At 40.1% G+C, this 22297-nt stretch overlaps 1 protein-coding gene across 1 annotated transcript in view; it reads left to right on the plus strand.

Annotated features, from left to right (window-relative positions):
• The window catches only part of mrpl3 (mitochondrial ribosomal protein L3), a 54607-nt gene extending 32788 nt beyond the window's left edge, over positions 1–21819 (plus strand). Inside the window, exons 5-8 of the mRNA XM_048612604.1 lie at positions 3875–3986; positions 6581–6658; positions 7857–7934; positions 20604–21819. Of these exons, the coding sequence (XP_048468561.1) occupies positions 3875–3986; positions 6581–6658; positions 7857–7934; positions 20604–20753 (418 nt within the window). The 3' untranslated portion in view covers positions 20754–21819. The remainder of the gene's footprint in view (positions 1–3874; positions 3987–6580; positions 6659–7856; positions 7935–20603) is intronic.
• The last annotated feature ends 478 nt before the right edge of the window (positions 21820–22297 follow it).

A 22297-nucleotide genomic window follows, 5' to 3' on the forward strand; every position in this document is an offset into this window, starting at 1 on the left:
ATGTCAAGCGGGGACAGATTGTCTCCTGTTGAAAGTAGCCATTGCCTGGCATTTGTGTGATGTGAATGTTTTTGCCACTTTCCAGCGCAAGCCTGGATATTGTCTCGATCTTATTGCATTTGAACATGGACTGCTTAAGTATCTGAGGAGTCGCAAATGGTGCTGAAAATTGTGCAAACATCAGTGAGCATCCCCAGTTTTCACCTTATGATGGAGGAAAGGTCATTGATCAAGCAGCTGAAGATGGTTGGGCCGAGGATACTACCCTGAGAAACTCCTACAGAGATGTCCTCGGAGCTGAGATGACTGACCTGCAACAATCACATCCGTCTTCCTATGTTCTAGGTATGACTCCACCAGAGAGTTTGTCCCCGATACCCATTGATTTCGATTTTACTAGGACCCCTTGATGTTACATTCGGTCAAATGCAGCCTTCATGTCAAGGGCTGTCACTCTCACCTCACCTCTGAAATTCAGTTCTTTTGTCCATATTTGAACCAAGACTATAATGAGGTCAGGATCTGAATGGCCATGGTGGAACCCAAACTGGGTGTCACTGAGCAGGGTATTGCTGAACACATGCTGCTTGATGTTGATGACACTTTCCATCACTTTACTGATAATCGAGAATAGGCTGGATTGGATTTCTCATTTTTGTGTACAGCACATACCTGAGCATTCTGTCGGGTAGATGTCCTTGTTGTAGCTGTACTGGAAGAGCTTGGCTAGGGGCGTGGCAAGTTCTGGAGCACAAATCTTCAGTGCTTTTGCCAGAATATTGTCAGGGCCCGTAGCCTTTGCAGTAATCAATACTTCCAACCGTTCCTTGATATCATGTGGAGTGAATTGAACTTGCTGACAACTGACTTCTAAGATGCTGGAACGTCTGGAGGAGGCCAAGATGACTATCTACTGGTATTTATCTCTTATAAGGAAAACAGGATTGTGTTTACTTTTCATAAGATTTTTGCCATTGTTATGTGCATAATTGCTTGCTTTCTGATGTTGCCTACATTGTTGGAATGAAATGCAGAGAGGGGTTCATCGGACATCTCATTGCACAGAAGAAAGAATAAGTTGCTTTGGCAGGTTACAGAACAGTATTTACACTTGTTCAGAACCTGAACTGAGCATGTGTAGTGCAAAATTATACACAATTTTGCCCAGGCAGCATACCTCATGAGAATGAGAATGAAAATAATTACCTGCTTTTTAACTATTCATAATCCAAAAATCCCAGAGTTTGTAGTACAGACATTCAGGTGATTGTTACATGCAGTAAGCCTGAACTTTGATTGAGAAAAGCAGGCTGATTTGAGGGGAGAAAAAGGCCTGGAACCCCTCCATCTCAAGATTGAAAATAGCTTTCTTAATGAAATACGAGCCAAGTCAAATGCAGCATTTAACATGAAAATATATTGACTTGGAATACTTCGTCATGCGTGGGATGTGTCCCATTTAGTAAGATACACAGATTCCTGTGAAATGTTTGAAAAGTTGCAATTTTGCTGCAAAGAATAAATTATACAACAGTTCTCATCTCCGCTTAATTATATATTGTTAGGAATAGAGTCTTCCCCTATTAAGCAACTTACCTATTAAATAATTGAGTTAACCTGTGCTGTATCAGAGCACAAATAATCACATTCTTGCACTGTATTCAATGCAGTATTACCAAAAGAATGTTACAGCGCAAGTGTTGAAGCCTTGAAGTAAAATCTTCATTCATCTCATTCTCGGGGAATGTCAAATGATGGTGACCAGAAAATCAGATGCCTTTCACAAGCTAGTTCATGCTGGCACATGAAATGATTGCCTACAGCAATGTAGTCTTTAAACAACTTTATGCTCACAAAATAAATTTAACTTACATTTGTAATACACTGTACATGTTAGGTAAAAGGTAAAGTTGCCATAGTCATAGAGTCATACAACATAGAAACAGACCTTTTGGACCAATTTGTCCATGTCAACCAGGTTTCCCAAACGAAACTAGTCCCATTTGCTTGCGTTTGGCCCATATCTTCTAAACCTTTCCTATTCATGTACATATCTAAATATGTTGTAGGTTTTGTAACTGTATCTGCATTTACTTCTTCCTCTGGTAGTTCATTCCACATACAAACCACCCTCTGTGGTTTGTTGCCCCTTGGGTCCCTTTTCAGTCTTTCTTCTGTCACCTTTTAAAATTATGCTGTCTAGTTTTGAACTCCCCTACCCTCGGGAAAAGAGCTTATTTATGCCACTCATGATTTTTATAAACCTCTATAAGGTCAACCTTCAACCTCCTACACTCCAGTAAAAAAGTCTCAGTCTATCCAACCTCTCCTTATAACTCAAACCCTCCTGTCCCCATAATATCCTTGTAAATCTTTTCTGCACCCTTTCCAATTCAATAATATCCTTTTGTCACAATACTCTGGCTTTAAAGGGTGTATTTTTCCTGTTTTTAAGAAAAAAATTTGAGACAGAGGTAACAAGCAGCCTGTTCAAAGTCATTAAAGTAAACAGCTTGTGAGGCCTTGTGTTTTTAAAAAAAAGTTGGAACAATAGAAGCAACCTGAATGGGTGGGGTCAAGCTCCACCAGAACCAGAATTTTTAGTTTCAGCTTTCTGTCGTTGCTAGGGTGTTGAAACTGAATGTAGAAGCTCTTATTCCTCTCTCTGTTACAGCTAAAAGCTGGGGTTCTCTGCTTGAGAGACAATTTATTTTACTGAACTTGCCTTTGCCAAGGATGTGTTTATGGGATGTCACTATATTGGAGCAGTTAATTAGTAGTTGTTCGTATACATACTATTTCGTTAAGTGCTTCAGTGGAGTTGCAATTAACCTAATTTTTTTTTGTCTGTATGTTAACTGTTGTGTAAAAACAACGTGTGCTTTGTTTAAAGTCGATAGTTTGAACAATTGAATTGAATCTGGAACGCAACGCTTACAGTTACCTTTAAAATAGGAAAAATTTAGTGTCTAGACTATCTTCTGAATGTATTATGAGAGGGTTTGGTCTGGTCCATTACAGTTCCTATAGCAGGGCGACCAGAATTGTACACAGTACTCCAAAAGTAACCTCACCAATGTCCTGTACAACTGCAATATGATGTCCGAGCTCCTATACTCAATGCTCTGACCAATGAAGGCAAGTGTACAAATGTCGGTTTAACGGCCCAGTCTACCTGTGATGCACCTTTGAAGAAACTATGTTCCTGAACGCCTAGATCTCTCTCATTAATAAAAAAGCAGGGCTATGTTGTCAGAGAGAGAGATGAGTGGTGGGTGGTTTAACCTGAAGGTCACCACACCTCAGGCAAGGGGAGACATTGACAAGGAGAGTCCTTCATGGTAACCTCAGCCAGTGCAGGGATTGAACCCACGGTATTGGTGTAACTGCACCAGTCGCCTAGCCGACTGAGGTAACTGACCTCCTTGTACAGTAAAAACTGCACAGAGGGATAGCATGCAGAAAAAGTGTAAATATCTCTTATGGAATGCTGATTGTGTTGTACTGCTCTTTCCAGTTGTAGAATTGTTACCTGGGAGAAGTATGCCTGTCTTTGCTCTAGCTCTTTAGATTAATAACACGTTTCCTCGCCTTCTCATAGCTCTGCGTATTCTTCTTTCCAAATAATAATCCAGTTCCCTCTTGAAGGCCTTGATTGAACCTGCCTCCCACACTCTTAGAAACAATCTATGATTTTCCTTTAAAATTAGACTACATTTCACCAATGTCATATGTTCTAAGACTTCTTGATTAATTTTGTTTTGTCAGTGTATTATAAGCGCCTGAGAGGAATGCATGTGAATTATGGTGTGCAATTTTGAGGCTGTAATTCTCAAATGCAAAAAACAATTCTAATCTTGTGAACTTCTTGCAGAATTGGCAAAGGTTTTCAGGGAGTTATGAAAAGGTGGGGATTTAAAGGTCAGCCTGCAACTCATGGACAGACGAAAACCCATAGGAGGCCAGGAGCATCAGGCCCCGGGGGTGTAAGTATCATTCTGTTACTTATGGAAGGAGCATTTCCGACATGACTAAGCACCTTAGAACAAACTGAATCATCGTTATTCATCTGCTTCAACAATTCAAGGCCTTAAGCTCTTCCATTCTGTTAGCACAGGATCTGAGACAGTTTGTTATGATGTAGGAGCAAATCACTGCAGATGCTGGAATCAGTACTGACAACAAGAAATGCTGGAGATGACAGCAGATCAGACAGCATCCATGGAGAGAGAGCAAGCTAACGTTTCCAGTCTAGATGACTTTTCATCAGAGCTGACGAAGTGTGGAGGGGACAACATTTATGCTGTAGTTAGGGGCCAGTGGCAGTGGTGGGGTGTAGAGTGCTAGTGGAGAAGAGATGTTGACAGTTCATATTAAATGATTGGAATGTGACTATTAACATCTTTTCTCCATCAGCAATCTATACCCCACCACCTCTCCCATCCCTCCAACTATAAAATAAATGCTGCCCCCTTTACACTTCCCTTCAGCTCTGATGAAGAGTCATCTAGACTCGAAACATTAACTTGCTCTCTCTCCATGGATGCTGTCTGATCGCTGCGATCTCCAGCATTTATTGTTATGATGTTTGGTTCATTTGGATGGCCTTGGCTTCCAGATTCAATGCAATCTGTCTGGTCAGCAGTAGCTACAGTGGCATTCTAATGTATTATTTGCATTTGAAAACACAATTTCAGAAATTGCATCTCATTGCATAGTAACGATGAGTAAATAGCCAATTTCAGAGTGTTGTTTACTTCAAATGAATAGATAAAACAGAGTGTGGTTTATTGACTTGAGTTCAGTGTCCCCCTCACATTTCACAGTCTCGTCATGTTTTTGCACTTTTGTGCCCAAATTTTAATCTGTTTCTTAAATTTCATATGAATTTTTTTGTAACCATAATTAAGATATTGAGTTTTTTAAATAAATGTGTGGAATATTAGAATTCTGTAGGTGAAGATATTTATACCAATATATCTAAATAACATAATGATTTAACCGGTAGCTTAATAAATTGATTATAGACTTTATACTGAAAATATCCTAAATGCAAGTCACAATATATACAAAGTAATGTGAAGTCTTGAGGATAAAACTGCCCATGTGGTTGTGTTATAACACAGAAACATTCCACTGAAACAAATCAGCCTTTCTACCTTTATATTTGAGAAAAGACAAAGAATTAAAACCTTCAAAGATCCTCAACGTTGACCCCAGTGGTTCCTAACCAGACTTTAAAATAATCAATCTCAAAATCTGAAAATAATCAATTCTAGACATTGGGTTTGTATCTTAAACAAAAGACTAGCAATTTATTAACAATACAATAGCTTTAGCAGAACAAAATTAAACAACAGAGTAATCTGATTAATGTCTATGATTTAAACCCAATAACTTCTGTTACCACCCAGTTCACACAAAAGTCAGACAGATGAACAAACATGTTAAGGGAAAAATAAAAGAAAATAACAAAACGGGACAAATTATTTAAGTGGTTTTCATGATGCGCTGTTCCACATGTAGGATTGTTTCTTGAAAAAGTTGCCAAAGATGTTGACCAGGGCCACCTTTACACTTCCTTCAGAGGACGTCAGTGAAACTGGTAACTTAGTTTCTACTGTCTGAACTTCCAATAGCTGGCAACAGGAAGTTGAGTAGGTAGATTTCAAGTCTTCATGCTGTAGCGTCAACAGCCAAACTCATCACAGAAAACTCTGTCCAAAACCCCAATTCAAACTCTGGCCACTCCCTGTCAGAGTGACCATGTCTCCATGAGGTCCCAGTTACCATTCAATATCTGCCATTTGCTTGAGCATAACGCCTCTCCCAGCCTTGCTAGAACCAGTTTCTAGAAACAGCCCTCTATTGTGTCCAAATATCTATTTAAATATACTATTCTTCGCTGGTGCCGAAGACCCTGTGGAACCTTTTGATCAGGAACCAACCTGGAATTGACTTCCAGCCCTGGCCTCACAAACAAACAATAATTTGTTTATTCCCACTTTCTTTATTTCCCACACAAGCCAATGCCTACAATCCAAAGGTAATTTTCAGTTCTCAGTTCACAACTCCTAATCAAGATTGATAAAGTATAAAATAATGAAAAATTAGCAAGGGTTCTAACAGTTGGAACCACATCTAATGCATTCAGTGTTCACTTCCTTCATCACTGGGCACAGTGATGGCTGTATATGCAATCTTTGTTGACAACACAACTGAATTCATGACCTTTACCACCTAGAGGGTCAAGAGTAGCAGGTGCGTAGGGACATCACCACTTGTCTATTCCCCTCCAAGCTACACACCATCCTGATTTGAAACAATATTACTGTTGCCACATTATCACTGGGGCAAAATCCTGGAAGTCCTTTCCCAAAAGTGCAGTCGGTGTGTAGTGATTCAAGAAGACAGCTCAACAAACCTTCTCTTGGGCAATTCGGAATGGGCAATAATTGCCAGCTGAGTCAGTGATGCCTACATCCCATGAACAATGATTTAAAAAATGTATAACTTCGTGTTGAACTGTTGAATCTTATCCATTTGTGTCACAAGGAATTTCTTGTCATTGTGAATGCAGGACCCTGCCAGAGTTTTTCCTGGGAAGAAAATGCCTGGAAAAATGGGAAACGTCTATAGAACAGCATTTGGATTAAAGGTCAGATTTGTCAAGTATGCCTATATGTGATTAAACCTGGGGTCAGAATCAGGTACTGGGAGAAAAAGTTACTGTATTTCCTTCAATTTTTGCCATAATTGGTTGTCTAGTGCATTTGCGATATTTGACTAAAACAAGACAATGGTGAAACTTCAAAGAATAAAAGTTTGTTCTGTGCATTTTTTTTTACATTTGAGGCTAAAGTAGAAGTAAATTTGCCGTAATCCTGGAGGACCATGAGACTGCTGGTGATGGTTTAACCTGAGGGTCACTGTGTCTTAAAGGAGGGGGCGAGATTGAGAAGGAAGGATCTTTATGGTAACGTCAGCTGGTATGGAATTTGAATCTGTGCTGTTGGCGTTGTTCTGCATCACAAACTCAGTTGGGAAAACTTTGTAGCACGGAATTATATGAATTATGTTGTAGATGGCAGATGTTAAAATGATTTGAAGAGCTTAGTCAAACCTTTCGATCTTCATTCTTGAGACTTGAAATCCACAACAGCACTTGATGCAGAAATAACAACATTTACTTAGAAACACTTCTAGCTTTAGTCATGTTTCACAATTTGCAGAAGCATGTTGTGAGACAGATTGTTTGTCTCTGCTGTAAGTTCGGTCAATACCTGATGTATTTTGATCAGTAGTAATATTTGGCTTACTAATTAGAATAGTTTTGCTGTCTGTGGTTTAGTTGCCAAATACATCTGTGTTGCATCTCTATATATTTCAGTGTTAACTAGACTGCAAATCAGTTATTAGGCTATGAAGCAGTTTAGGACACCACAATGTTGATAGGTGCTACATAAATGCAAATTCTTTATACTCAGTAGGTCCTATTTAATACCTGGCCTTTCTTGCTATATGAGGAAAACCCAAGTCAGTTTGATCTTAGACTGGGTGTAAATGGAGTAGAGGATGGTGTGCATTTCAGTTTTAATTTTTGAGAAGAGCTTGAAAGGAGGTAGACTAGGGACGAGCAACCAAATGGTAGAAGGAAAATCATGTGTCTCACACACGCAATTATTTTATTCTCTTTTTGATCTCTGCACTGACAGGTGTGGTTCTCTGTTGGTGTACAGTCTTGGAGAATTTACCATTATACCTCTTGACAGAATGTGTTCTTTGCACAGGTAAACTGTCTATAAGGTTCTTCTGCTGTAAATTTATTTATTAGAAAGGTGTTTATGCATTTGTAGGTCTGGAGAGTGAATACAAAAGAGAATATCCTTTATGTTCATGGATCAGTCCCAGGACACAAAAACTGCTTTGTGAAGGTAAGATTGCAAACTACAATTTATTTCAATCAAAAGCTGGCACTGGAGTAGTGCTGCATCAATTTGTTTGAGCAGTGGGATAACAAATGAAGTAACTATGCCCTATCTTACAGGTGAAATTTGCTTAAAAAGTTTTTTTTTAAATAGACCTCAGATCTGCAATTTTTCTCCACGATCCTGTTCAGTTCTCTACCTGAATCCCAATTTCACTGAATAGGTTTTGTTAAAATCCTTCCTGAAGTAAAGAGGGTAAGTTATAAATCTGACTTCAAGAATCATTTCTGAAGAAAGGCTTAAAGTGGAGAGAATACTAATGAAACATCAAATCCTATCATTGTTACAATTCCAGCTATAAATTTGAATTCATGTGAGACTGTTCATGCTTGGCACCAACTGATTTGTAGTCACACTTTCTCTAGCCTCAGTTCTCGTTTCTTATTATCACTTTCAGTGGCTTTCAAGGTTCCTTCTTTGGTCACAAAATCAGAAATCGCTGGAAAAACTCAGCAGGTGTGGCAGCATCTGTGGAGAGAAATCAGAGTTAATGTTTCTCTGATGCTGCCAGACCTCCTGAGTATTTCTAGCGGTTTCTGATTTCTTCTTTGGTCCCTCAGCCTCAGAATCCGGAACTACAATCTGTGGCCTTTACTTTGATTTCTTAAATTACAGCTTTGATTTCTTAAATACAGTGACAATGTTTGGTTGTTTTAAAATGAGATTGGGTTTAGTATAGAAATGTAGAAAGCAGGAGTAGGCCATTCAACCCTTCAGTCCAGCTTTGCCATTCAGTGTGATCATGGCTGACCATCCAACTCTGTTCCCTGGTAACCTTGATCCCTTAACCCTAAGGCCTTCTTGAAAACATTCAATTTTTTGACTTCAACTGAATTTTGTGACAGAGAATTCCAAAGGCTCACCACTGGCTGAAGAAGTTTCTCCTCATCTCAGTAGTAAACGGCCTAGCCCATATCCTTAGAATGTGACTGCTGGTTCTGGACCCCTTGGTGAATCCCAGTAATCACGGTGAATATATTTGCTAAACGAATGCTCACCTTGACACCATCACTTCAAAGTACTGAAATCAAAAATATAAAGGACCTTTTGTGCTCTGTCACCGATCATTTCCAGTTAATAATATGCCTCAATTGCCATAACCTGCAGGATTACAGAGCTGAAAAGTGAGATTAAACTGGGGGCTCTTCTTCAGTGGGCCCAAGCACACTGGGAGAAGGGGACTCCTGCTGTGTCTATGATCCTGTGAATAAAAATCTGAACCTTAAGAGTTTAAACTATGCCTCCTGAACAAACTAATACAATAGACAATGTTAAATGGAGAAAATAAAAGTAAGGCCCAGTGTAGCATCAAATAATTAAACTTGATGTTTAAATTTGCATACATAAATATGCTTCTCCCACTCCATTTGAATATCGGATAATGTTTGTGCTGCTAAATGACTTAAAGGTTTCACTGAATGTAAAACTGTATAACAATGCAGCAATTTACCATATGCGCCGCTGGTTTAGTTTCCCACAAACTGGAGTTTAATCGGTTATGAAAATGTAAGAAATTGACATTTATTGCCAACAATAAGGTAACTGCACCCAAACCTCTGCCCAATAGTTTCTATCAAAATAAAATCAAATGTAGTGAGCATCACTTTGATCACTGAGAGATATCCATCCTGGAATTGTCATCAAACACTGCTTTGTTTCAATCCGGAATCTCCAGCTAACTGCTCTGACGATTTGTTCCTAATTATTTTAGCTGAAATCAGCTTGGTGCGTTGCTGCTTTTCCATGCAGTTGCTGCTGACTTTGTGAGCGTCTTTGTTTTCTTGCTCGCGAGTCCCTAAGACAGATTGAAGAACTTGAGTCATAAAGAGGAATTGATGTGGAATCTACTTGATCATGACAGCTGCTGCTTTTAGGAAATAAAGGCTGCCTGCCAAAGATCCACCTGGTTTAAAACTATGTCCTGTTCAAAGGGAATTGAAAATCACTGAAATCTGCTGAGGTATATGGTTCTCGCAGCTGTGCCTGTGTGTGTTCAAAAGCATCATGTAGCTCATAAATAAGCAAATTTACACAGTTTATTAAATTACTGCGCATAGTGCTTAATGTTATTTGATGCAGAGGCCCTGACAGTGCTTTGTTTGTAGGTTGGGCCACCCATTAGATTCAAAAGATTGATCTGGAACAAGCCGTGAAAAGTCAGGCCGGAACGTTTTGCATGGAATGTGAGATCTGTTCCCCCAGTCCCGCCACAAGTCGAGCTATTCTATTGGAAAATTTAGTTGGGAGTTTGAATTATCAATATCGCAAAAGTTACAACATACAAACTGGTCACTTTACATATAATATATTTATGTATAATAATACCTGCAGTCAGACCAATATGAGCTGGTGGAGCTTGAACCCAGGACTCTGTGTTTAGTGATAGGGATGCTACGACCACCAGCAGACCCACAAATATTTTTAATCACCCTGGCACGGTGGCTCAGTGGTTAGCGCTGCTGCCTCACAGCACCAGGGACCCTGGTTCGATTCCACTCTCGGGAGACTGTCTGTGTGGAGTTTGCACATCCTCGCCGTGTCTGCAAGGGTTTCCTCCAGGTACTCCGGTTTCCTCCCATAGTCCAAAGATGTGCAGGGTAGGTGGATTGGCCGTGCTAAATTGCCCATTGTTTCCAGGGATGTGTAGGCTAGATGGATCAGCCATGGAGAAAGCAGGTTACAGGAGTAGCGTAGGAGTTGGGTCTGGGTGAGATGCTCTTCAGAGAGTCGGTGCGGGCCACTCAATGGGCCAAATGGCCTGCTTCCACACTGTAAGGATTCTATGATTCTGTTCCAGTGCATTATGACACTCCACTTGAGTAGATAGGATTTGAGCTTGGCCCTTGTCGCCTAGAGGTAGGGACACTACCACTGCACCACAAAACCATCTGTATTGTAATTCTCTGGAGCAGGTGGGACTTGAACCTGCACATCCCAGTTCATTACCACTACACCAGAAGAGCCTTCTGTTGTCTTAATTTTAACTCTATTGATCTGGAAGAGGCAAAAATGATCAGACTGACAAAGCAGTGACTGATTTTAGTAGCTACATTTACAATTTAATATTTGTAATAAATTCACGTCTACCTTGTTGGAGAATTCTGGAATTTCGAGTCCATTAGAGTAGCTCTGTGAATGTGCTTAGCCTTCAAATCATTAAACTTGGGTATTTTCTTTCCTTTTGCCTTTTTAAATCAGTCTATCCACCAATCATTATCCCCACCTGAGAAAACTCTCAGATGTTTACTGTGTGAATCTCTGTGAATCCTAATGAAATCCACAGTTGGGAAGTACTGGGGAATATGCCAATGTGACAGCACTTCTGAATTAACTGCTGTCCCTGTGTTTGCCCCTGCAAATCCCTTCCTAGCGCGATAGCTCTGATCAGTAACTTTGTGTAGAGATTCGCTGTGGAAACCTAGACTCTTTGGGTCACGGGGTTTCTGGAATTTTCAGAAGAGAGAGGAGAGAGGTTCAATGTCCTCATTCAGCAATGGGTGTGCGCAAGCAGGATTTTTTATTTTCTTTTGTTAGGCTGTGACCATCGCTGGTAAGGCCAGCATTTGTTACCCATTTCTAATTGCCGCTGAACTGAATGAATTGCTAAGGCCATTTCAGAGACCAATTAAGCGTCAACCACATTGGTGTAAGTCTGGAGTTCACACCTGGGCTAGACCAGGTAAGGACAGCAGATTTCCTTCTCTAAAGAACATCAGTGACCCAGGAGATTTTTTAAATACAATAATCAACAATGGTTTCAAATTGTCATTAGGCTAGCTTTTAATTCCAGATGTTCATTGACTCAAATTTCACCTTGCCATGATGGGATTTGAAACAATGTCCCCAGAACATTGGCCTGGCCAGACAAAGTAAGGATAGTAGATTTCTTTTTATGAAGAGTGTTAGTGAGCCAGATGTTTCTTTTTAAACAACAGTTGATGATGGCTTCATGGTTGTCGTTACTGACATTTTACTAATTGGATTGAAATTCCACCAGCTATCATGATGGCATTTGAACCCACACTCCCAAAACAATTCTTGGGTCTCTAGATTACTAGCACCAGTGATATTGCCACCAGAGCACAATATTCACTTCCTGTTTCTCCTCCTTGGTGAGGAAGCTAATGTAATGAGATTGAAATCCAGGATCATTTTACATCTAGATTGAGTAGAAACCTGTTTGGCTAATAGACCAATTTGGCACAGTGGCTCAGTGGTTAGTACTGCTGCCTCACAGTGTCGGGAACTGGGTTTCGATTTCACCCTTGGTCAACTGTCTATGTGGAGTTTGCACATTCTCCCCGTGTCTGTGTGTGTTTCCTCTGGGTGCTCCAGTTTCTCCCACAGCCCAGACCTGTCCAGGTTAGGTGGATTGGCTGTGCTAAATTGCCCATAATGTCCAGGATTGTGCAGGCCAGGTAGGTTAGCCAAGGGAAACACAGGGTTACAGGGGTGTGGGTCTGGGTGGGATACTCTTCAGAGGGTCATTGTGGATTCAATGGGCTGAATGGCCTGCTTCCACACTGTAGGGATTCTATTCTATAAATGTAGCTGTAGTCATGTTATTCCAATTTCTGTTTTCTGCTGGTGCATTCAGTTCAGACAGTGATGAGTGACCTGCAGTAAATATTGAAGAATTACAATGCTGGTGGGATCCTGTTTTGTTTTTGGATCAGTTGTACACATCTGGAAATTACCACATTTTTAAAAAAACTGATTTTCTAAAGTAAAGATCAACAATGTGTGATTGCCCATCAGCTGTTGCCAGTTATCATATTTTGCAATCTGGGTCATGAACTTGATCTATAACTTATCTCTATTCTGATGATGATAACATTAGAAAATGAAATGGAAGCTACATGTGCCCAAGTCATGTCATCAACTTCAAACATTGACCATCCCGGAGCCATATTCAGATTAAATTGATAGATTTGATTGAGATATTCAAAATCATGAAGGGTCTAGCACAGTAAAGAGGGGAGGAACTGTTCACATCGGAGGAAGGATTGAGAATCAAGGGGCACAGATTGAAATCAATTGTCAAAAGAAGCAACACACGGGAAACCTTTCCTACTCGGCAAGCGATTGGGATTTGAGATTTGAGATACAATTCCTGAGAATGTGGTGGGGGCAGGTTCATTTGAGGCTTTCAAAAGAGATTTGGGTGATTTATCTAAAAAGAGAGAGGTGTGTAGGGTTACAATGGGAAGGCAAGAGAGGGCACTCCATAAACTGGAGGGAATCAGCATGGACTGAGCAGGCCGAATGGCCACAGTTGCTCAATCTGTTTTTCTAATAACACACTCAATCTCCAGTGATGATGTCTTGCACAAAATTGTAAAATATTGTTCTTTCTGTGCTCTTATCATTTATTGAGAAAGTTCCTTTGCTTGATTAATTAGATTTTTGAGTCAGTATAATTAATTTATACCACCAGTCTTTACCACCCATTCCTTGAAACATGAACAGATGCTTCTCAGAGATGCCATCTGCTTAACAAAGAGTTATTATTGTAGGCTTCTGGGTGAATAGCACAAGACAAAGGAAAGGAAGTGTGGTGGTGATTGCTATTCTTACTGGGACTGATGTGCTCACTACTTATCTCCCCACCCCAGGCACCGACAGCCCATAATGGTAGTGAGTTCCTTATATTTTTCTTAACAAGCACATGCTTGTCGTGAATCAGCACTTTGTGTTGAGTGAGTTTAACATACCGTTAGGTGGTTTGCAGCTCAGTTGGCTGGACAGTCAGTTTGTAATGCAGTGACACTAACCATGTGAATTCAGTTCCTGTACCAGCTGTGGCCACCATGAAGATTCTGCCCTCTTCGCTTGAAGCAAGGTAACCCTCTGGTTAAACCGCCACAAGTCCTCTCTTTCTAATGAGAAAGCAGCCGTACGGTCCACTAGGACTCTGATGACTATTGCCTTTAATGTTCTATTTTAATGTTACTCCATTATTACAGTAATCCTTCATGCTGAGTCATTCTTGTCTAACTTGCTAACTGAATATCAGGCATTGTTTAAAATATTAAGAAAGATTTGCAGGTTATGGTTAAAAATGAGGACAATTGGGGAAGACAGTGATGTAGCGGTTATGTCACTGGACTAGTAATCGAGGGGTTCAGGGCAGTGCTTTGGTGTCACTGGTTCAAATCCCACCACTGTAGCTGGCAATAAATCTGGAACCAAATGCTGGTCTCGGTATAGGTGGCCATTAGCACTATCATTGACTGACTGCTGTAGAAACCTGGATCACCAATATCTTCTGGTGAAGGGAAATCTGCCATCCTTCCCTGGTCTGACTTACATGTGAGTCTAGACCCTCAGCATTGTGGTTGACTCTGAACTACCCTTAGAAATGACCAAGCGAACCACACAATACAATGGCAAATAGGAAAGGGCAATAAATACTTGGCTTGCGAATGACATAACTCATTGAGTCATAATCACACAGCACGGAAACAGTCCCTTCGGCCCAACTCATACAGCACGGAAACAGTCCCTTTGTCGATCCGTTTTCCTAAACTGAACTAGTCCAATTTGCCTGCATTTGGCCCATATCCCTCTAAACCTTTCCTATCCATGTACCTGTCCAAAAGTCTTTTAAATGTTGTAATTGTATGCTCCTCTGCCACTTCCTCTGGCAGCTTGTTCCATAAAAGCACCACCTTCTATGTGAAAAAGTTACCCCTCAAGTCCCTTTTAAATATTTCCCCTCTCATTTTAAACCTATGCCATCTAGTTTTGGACTCCCCTACCCTAGGGAAAAGACCTTGGCTATTCACCTTACCTGTGCCCCTCATGATTTTATAAATCTCTGCAAGGTCACCCCTCAGCCTCCCATGCTCCAGGGAAAAAAGTCTCAGCCTATCCACCTTCTCTTTATAGCTCCCATCCCATGAAAGAATAAAGAAGTTAAAACAAAATTAGAATTCCCTTTTGAGAGCCACTTACTGTTGCCAGACAAATATTAACCATCCCCAAAATTAGAAAACCACTTTTCATTTGGGAGCACAGTTTTCTCTACTGCTATGATTTTGTCCTCGCGTGCATATCAGACCTAAAAGTGGGTTATTAATAAGAGATGAAATCTAAATTTGCACAGTGCTGATTTATTATTTGGAACATATGGTGCATTTGGAGGCCTAAACAGCAAGACGTGAGATTAAAAGGTATAAACCTGGGACATAGGCACCTAAAGACCATAAGATGTAGGAGCAGAAGTAAGTAATTAAGCTAATCAAGTCTCCTTCCATTCAGTGAGATAGCTGATCTGATAACTACTTTCTTGCCGTTTCCTCATCTTGCTCGATTTCCTTGCTCATTGAGAACAGAAAGAGGTGATTGATGGACAGAACAATGGAAAAAGACAAAACAAAACTGGACAACAGGACGAAACATAGTGATAAATAAGATGCAAGAAATCTCAAGCTATTGAATGAATTAACAATCTGATTTCGTTGGGGTTGCTGTCAATTAAATCTCGGAAGCTAAAAATGTAATGGTGACCCTAATGAAAATCATAGAAACTAGTCTGCAGCCCTTACAATAAATGCACCTTGGCAGCAAACTGTGGATGAAACAAATTCTCACCTATTATTCTTTGCTGAAACTTAATTCTGATTGTGAGTTGGTGAAGTATGAATGGGATACCAAGAGATGAAAATTGACATTTTAGGAATTCTTGTGAACAAGATTTTGAAAAATCCTTCCAAGATTGAGAACAAATACATTGTATGATTCTGTAAGTCCTCTGGCCTTTTATGCTGACACTAATTTCATTGTTCTGGCTGTGTCCACATTGCCCTGAATCTTCCTGTGCTTGAAGTGATTGTTCTTTAAAACCGTAGGAAAGGGGAACTGGAAAACACCATTCAGCCCCTTGAGCCTGCTCCGCCATTCAACAGGATCATGGCTGATCTGATATTCCTCACGTCCACTTTCCTGCCCTTCCCCTAGAGCCCCAGATCCCCTACAGATGAAGAATCTGTCTGCCTTTGCCTTAAATATACATAAGGAGAATGGAATCTTTGGAGATGTTGTTTATCTCCTCGGTGCCCTCAAGTGACATTTATATAAAGGGAGTCTAATTATTTGATGTATGTGTTAAGTTCAACGCAATATATTTACTATACTTTGCTCTGGACCAACGATGTTTAGAAGTGTTTCTCAAACTGAATCTATGTCCGACGCCTGGCTTCTAACATATAAATAGAATTCTTCCCCTTGAGCTGACTCAGGTTCTTTGTTACATCAATCATCTTCCTTCCATCAGAATGTCAGAAGTAGCAATGTCTACTGATGTTCGCACAATGTTCGACATTATTTGTAACTTGTCAGTACAGAAACCACTAACATCCATGTGGAGAAAGAACTGGGCAACATCCAGACTTGGGCTAATAAGTGGCAAGTAGCGTTCACACCACACGAGTGTCAGGCAATGCCCATCTCTGACAAGAGAATGACTGCCCCTTCATTCGCAATGTCATTATCACTGCTGAACTCCCCGTTATCAACATTCTGGTGCATTGCCCATTGACTCAAAATAAATATCATTTGTGACACAGAACCACTGGTAGTACCCCACACATCTGAGGGATCAATACTTGTCAAGCACCATTGCACCAAACGAAAGGTCTATTTTCAAAGTTCATTTGTTCTGCTTTATTGAATGCAAACAGGATGTTTGCAGAAAAGGCCTTGAGAGACTAGAAAAAGAGGGGCAATTTAAAAGTCAAGACTCTCCTATTCAAGATAGATAAGAAATCTTCTCAAAGGCTCCCGAGTAGCCATTTGGTGGAGGTGGGATCATTGAATTGACTACTTTGAAAGCAGACTTAGATCCTTGACCGACAAGGGAATTAAAGAGTCTTGAGGGTAGGCAGGAAAGTGGACTTGAGGCCACAACCAGATCAGTCCTATCAGGGGGTGCAACAGGCTCAAGGGGCTGAATGGCCTGTTCCCTTTTGTAATTGCCTGTTTGTATGATCACTGAAATCTTAGGATGAACTTATTTGAATTGTTGCAAATTGCTGTGTGCATAACCTGACTTCTAAAGGAATTATGTGAATGTGAATTACTTGTTAGCTGTAGAAATACTCTTCATTACATAGATTAAATAATATTTCAGCCAGATGTTGATTTAAAGCAAACAATATAGTTAGGGCATTAATCGTTACACAATGGGAAGACATGCATTCGAAGTTGTTTTATTGTGTCTGTGTTATGTTTATAGACCCAACATTAAACAGATTGGAAATGTACCACTTTTCGATTCCAACATTATCCTGTAATATGTAAATTTATTAACAGGAGCAGGTTTTATTTGACAATGTAATTTCTTAAAATTGTTCTGATATCTTTTAAGAATATATTTTTGCAAAAATGAGCAATAACTACAATTGCGTAACCCTTCTAAAATAGAAGACTTCCCAATACAATGGTCTAATTACAAATTGGACATTCACTGCTAGACTGCTCAGTCTGCCAGGCAGAGTTACCATTGTGCTGTTCTGTTAGATATTCTGTGCAGTGTTCTTCCTCTGTCCCAAAATATTTTTATCTGTAAAGGGCAAAAAGATATGGTGGTGATATCACTGAGCTGGCTTTCAAGTTCCCAGCAAAACAAAATGTTTCCATCCGTTATGCATGCTCATCCCTCTGTGATCTGAAACTTAGAGTCTTGTGCTTATTGTGGCCAGTGTGGGCACTAGTGTAGCAAGAATTCAATCTGTCATCTTATATTACCGTATTGGGCAGCAGGTAGGTTGCCCATTTTGTAAGTTGAGATAGAGCAAGGGGTCAAATTCATCCCAGCATCTAATGCTTAGTTTTACTGCTATGAATGAGTACATACCAATGATGGTAGACACCCTCCCCTCTTCATTCCACAGTTAACTCCTGGATACATTTCCAATGCGTCTGGATTTCTGACAGCAACAATCAGCAGTTTTTAAGAACAATATCATTCTCTGCAATTCATTCCTGTTAACAGTTTACCCTCCCATCTTCTGACAGTGGTTTAAACAAAAAGCAGAGTATCTCCTGCCCCCTGCCCCTGCACTCGTCACAGGTTGCCAGTTGTGTGATGTCACTGAAACAGGAAGTTCACACCCAATCTGAGAGTGGTGCCACTTACGTAATTGTTGTGCTGTTAGCACGAGCCACTGCCCACTCCAAGCTTCACTCACTGCCTGTGTGCCCTGCTCTGCCACTGTAAAATCCAGGAACAGAATTGAGCCATTTGGTCCATCGAGTGAGCTCCAACACTTGGCTCAAAGCCCCTCCTCCCTGCTATGAGCTCCCTATGCTACACTCTGGCACAGTTTATTATTTATGCACTTGTTAAAATAGTTTTGAATTGTGCAGCATTGTGGGTGGTCACCTTATTTCAGGAAGGATGTAAATGTGTTGGAGGCAGTTCAAAGAAGGGCTGCTGGACTAATAGCTGGAATGAGAAGGTTGTCTTGAGGAAATGTGGGTCACGGCTGGGCTTGTATCAGCTGGAGTTTCGAAGAATAACACATAGCTTTATTGAAACAGATAAAATCCTGAGGGATTTTAATAGGCTATATGTGAAGAGGATGTCCCCTCTCGAGAGGGGAATGTCAGGAGAATCTCGAACTAGGGGTGACTGTTATAAAAACAAGGGATTGCATTTTATTTTTCTCTGAATATTTAGGGGCTTTGGAATTATCTTCCTAAAAACGGTGGCAGCAGAATGGTTGAATATTTTTAAGGTAGCAGTAGATAGTTTCTCATTAAGCAAAAGGCTGAAAGATTATCAGGGATAGGCGGGAATGAGGATTTGGGTTTGCGATCAGATCAGCCGTGATCTTGTTGACCTGCAAAACAGGCTTGTGCAGCTGAATGATCTACCTTCCCTTATTCATATGTTCACCTACCCTCATCTTTTCTGGAAGCTGTGTCTCCAGCTGGGGCATCAGAGGCACTGTGACTGCATGGACAGTGAGTTGGTCCCCTCCAGGTGCAGTGGCAGCAAGCACACACACGGAAAAAGGGAGCGATCCATTGTACATTAACACCCCGGAGCCTGTGATTTCAGAACAGTGCTAGCATTTGTCACTGAAGATTTTCCTTTCTTCCCTTTCACAACAGGTGTATTTGTGCCACCACTGCAAAGAAGAATGGTTGGGAAGGTTGGTGGTGAAGGAAATACTCGCAGTGGCGAAAAATTTCTCTGAAAAATGATGACAGTTTGTTTTAAAGCTAGACTTGTGCATATTCCTGAACACTGCTTCATTATGCTTTTGACAGTTTTTATAACAGGAAATGGGAATGCAACAGTACACTGGGAGGATCAACACTAAATTAGAGATTTATGCAAATGTCATAGATTTACCTGTTGTAATTCATGTGAGGCCAGTGCATTTAAATATTGTTGCTGAATTAAGGCACCAGGTCTCAATTTAACATTAACGTTCTCGTAGGGTGTGGGATTTCAAAGTCTGGTTTACCTAGTTGGGAGATTGGCACATTAGTTGTCAGAAAATGAAATGCTTTGCCAAAGAAGGAACCAGAAACACGACCAAAAGCTTTGTCAAAGAGCTGGTTTATATGGTAGACTTTTCTAGGATTACTGGGTGGCTTTGGTGAAGAGTGGGGGGCCTGATAGTGTATGGTACATTCCCTCCAATAGATCTGGTGATAGAGCCTTGTGTATCAGATGCACTAAGCTTCAAGTCCTTTAGACTTGAAGGAGGAAAGATATATGGAGGAACAACAGGGGGTGACAGCAGGAATATTTTACTGCTGAGAAAGGCACCAAAGATGGAGATTAATTGAAACACTAAATGAAACATCCGCTCTGGAGTGATGACACTTTTGTATGAATTGTTAAGTTTGCAGAAAAAAATAGACAAGCTCAAATTCACAAGATTCAATATAAGATGGGTTCTGAATTTGGGTGCCCTGTCCAATGTTAATACCTCAGTCAACATCACCAAAGCTGATTACTGGTCATTAAGGAATTGCTGGTTTTGAGACTTTGCTGCGTGTAAATTCACTGCAATCTTTCCGACATTACAATTGGGCTGATGTCTCACAAGCATTTCATTGGTTTTGCATTTTGGAACTTGCAGAGGTCATGATGCTGTGTCACCATGCAGGCCTTTTGTTTGGATACCCTAGGATTGTGACAGCTTTTATAATGGGCCTAAAGAATGTTGTCACACAACAGTCATGCAGGAAAACAAACTGCTAAGTAAATAAAAACACGAAATACTATGAGCGTTTAGCAGGTCGTGCACCGTCTGAGAGAATGCTAGATACGGTTAGCATTTTAGGTCTGTAACCTTTTTGTTGAAACCCAGCGTTATATTTCATGTAATTTGCTGCTGTGGTGAGTTCATCACAAGAATTGTAAGAAATAATGTTCATGCTCTGCATCTGGCTCTAAAGATGTGAAAGATAAAATTATTCCATCACAAATGAGAATATAGAACAGGCTTCAACAAATTAGACATTTTCCAGAAGGCTTGCTTTCATTATTTGGAATGATGTGTATTCTTTTATCAGAGCTGGTTTAACACATTAAAATAAACAGAATGATTTAAAAATTACAGTAATTTTGCATTCTTTGTTTTGTACCAGGTCAATGATACCACATTACCTACTCATCAGCAAGACAATAAGAATCCACCATTCCCAACTTACTTCGCTGATGGCGATGAAGAACTTCCAGAAGATCTGTTTGATGACGCAGTATTCCAATTCACTGAGCCCTCTATTGTCATCTCCTAAACTTTGAAACTTTTGATGTGTTCTGTGATCTCCATATATCCTGCCTTAAATTTGTTCCATTTGGGAGACCATTTTTCTATGTATTGACCTATGGCACTGATCTGATGGGTGAGGTGTAAGGGGGAGAGAAAGTCTCAAGTCACAGTGAAAGCTTGACCACCAAATGAATAATTTTGAGAAGAATGTTTGGAGGCTCTTGGTAGCCCAAAGCTCTGACTGTGATCAGAGCTAATTTGATAACTGAGAATATTCCATAATTTTCAGCAGCATGAGTCTGTCAGAGCGGCCTGGACAATTTCCTGAAAGAGAAACAAAAAAATTCTGCTGCAAAATTGTGAAGGTTTTATTCTTTTATGGACTGCAGAATTTGCAGCTCTACCCAAATTGTTAAAAAGGATATGCTTCCACAGGTTATGTGAAATATAGATATTAGAGCGAAGAGGTCTCTGGCAGAAAATATATGCATGAATTAAAATATTTGTGGAAAATAATAACCACCTAAGTGTTTTGCACTGGGTAGTTTAAAGTCTGATAAAACTGTTGCAGTAGAATGGGGATTTGCTGTTTACTGTTCTGTGTGGAACAATGAGACACCAGAGAAATATCTGGTTTAAACCTGTTTTTTATTGAGTTAACTCATCTCTAGAAGGCAATGTTACTGGAATTACAATTGGCTTCAGCCGCACTAAGCAATATTCAAACCCACAGCAACATAACATCAAAAGCTACAAAAACAGAAATTGCTGGAAAAGCTCAGCAGGTCTGGCAGCATTTGTGGAGAGAAATCAGAGTTAACATTTCAGGTTGAGTGACTCTTCTTCAGAACTTGAACTGAAACGTTAACTCTGATTTCTCTCCACGGATGCTGCCAGACCTGCTGAGCTTTTCCAGTAATTTGTTTTTGTTTCAGATTTACAGCACCTGCCGTTCTTTTGGTTTTTGTTTAGCATCAAAAGCTGTTGTTTCTATCATTAAACAGCGTATTAATTCTGTGAAAACACTGAGCACATTTGTTTGATTGCTGCTGACAAGCCATGGACAAGTAAAACACCAGTCTTAAACATGACACAACGCGATGGTTTTCTGTGGTAATCACCAGATGACTTTTTACTGTAACAGTGCAGCGTGCACTTTGAACAAGGAAATATCAGAAGAAGGTGTAGTTTCTATTTGAATTCTGTACTGCATTACAACACAAACTGTTTGACCCTCTCTGCTTGGGTTTAGATTTTGTAATCATTTTACATTTACTTTTGTCACAAATGGTTTGTCCTGTGCCACATGCACTTAATTTAAACTTATATAAAAAAGTATTGACAACTGCCAGAGACTCTTCAGGCACTGATTAAAGAATGGATAGATTTTCTTGCTGTCCTTCATATTTTGAGGGCAGAATTTTGATTAGCTGCCTTGTAGCAATTCTGATTTATTTTAAGCCTTGTGCTGTAGGATCTGATATTTTATTAATTCTGCATCTGGGCTGTTTTTCAGTCTAGCACAGGACAGGTTACATAAACTGAATCCTGTACTTTGAGTGTGGAATA

Source organism: Rhincodon typus, chromosome 2 (assembly GCF_021869965.1).
Source record: "Rhincodon typus isolate 14 chromosome 2, sRhiTyp1.1, whole genome shotgun sequence".
NCBI lineage: Eukaryota > Metazoa > Chordata > Chondrichthyes > Orectolobiformes > Rhincodontidae > Rhincodon > Rhincodon typus.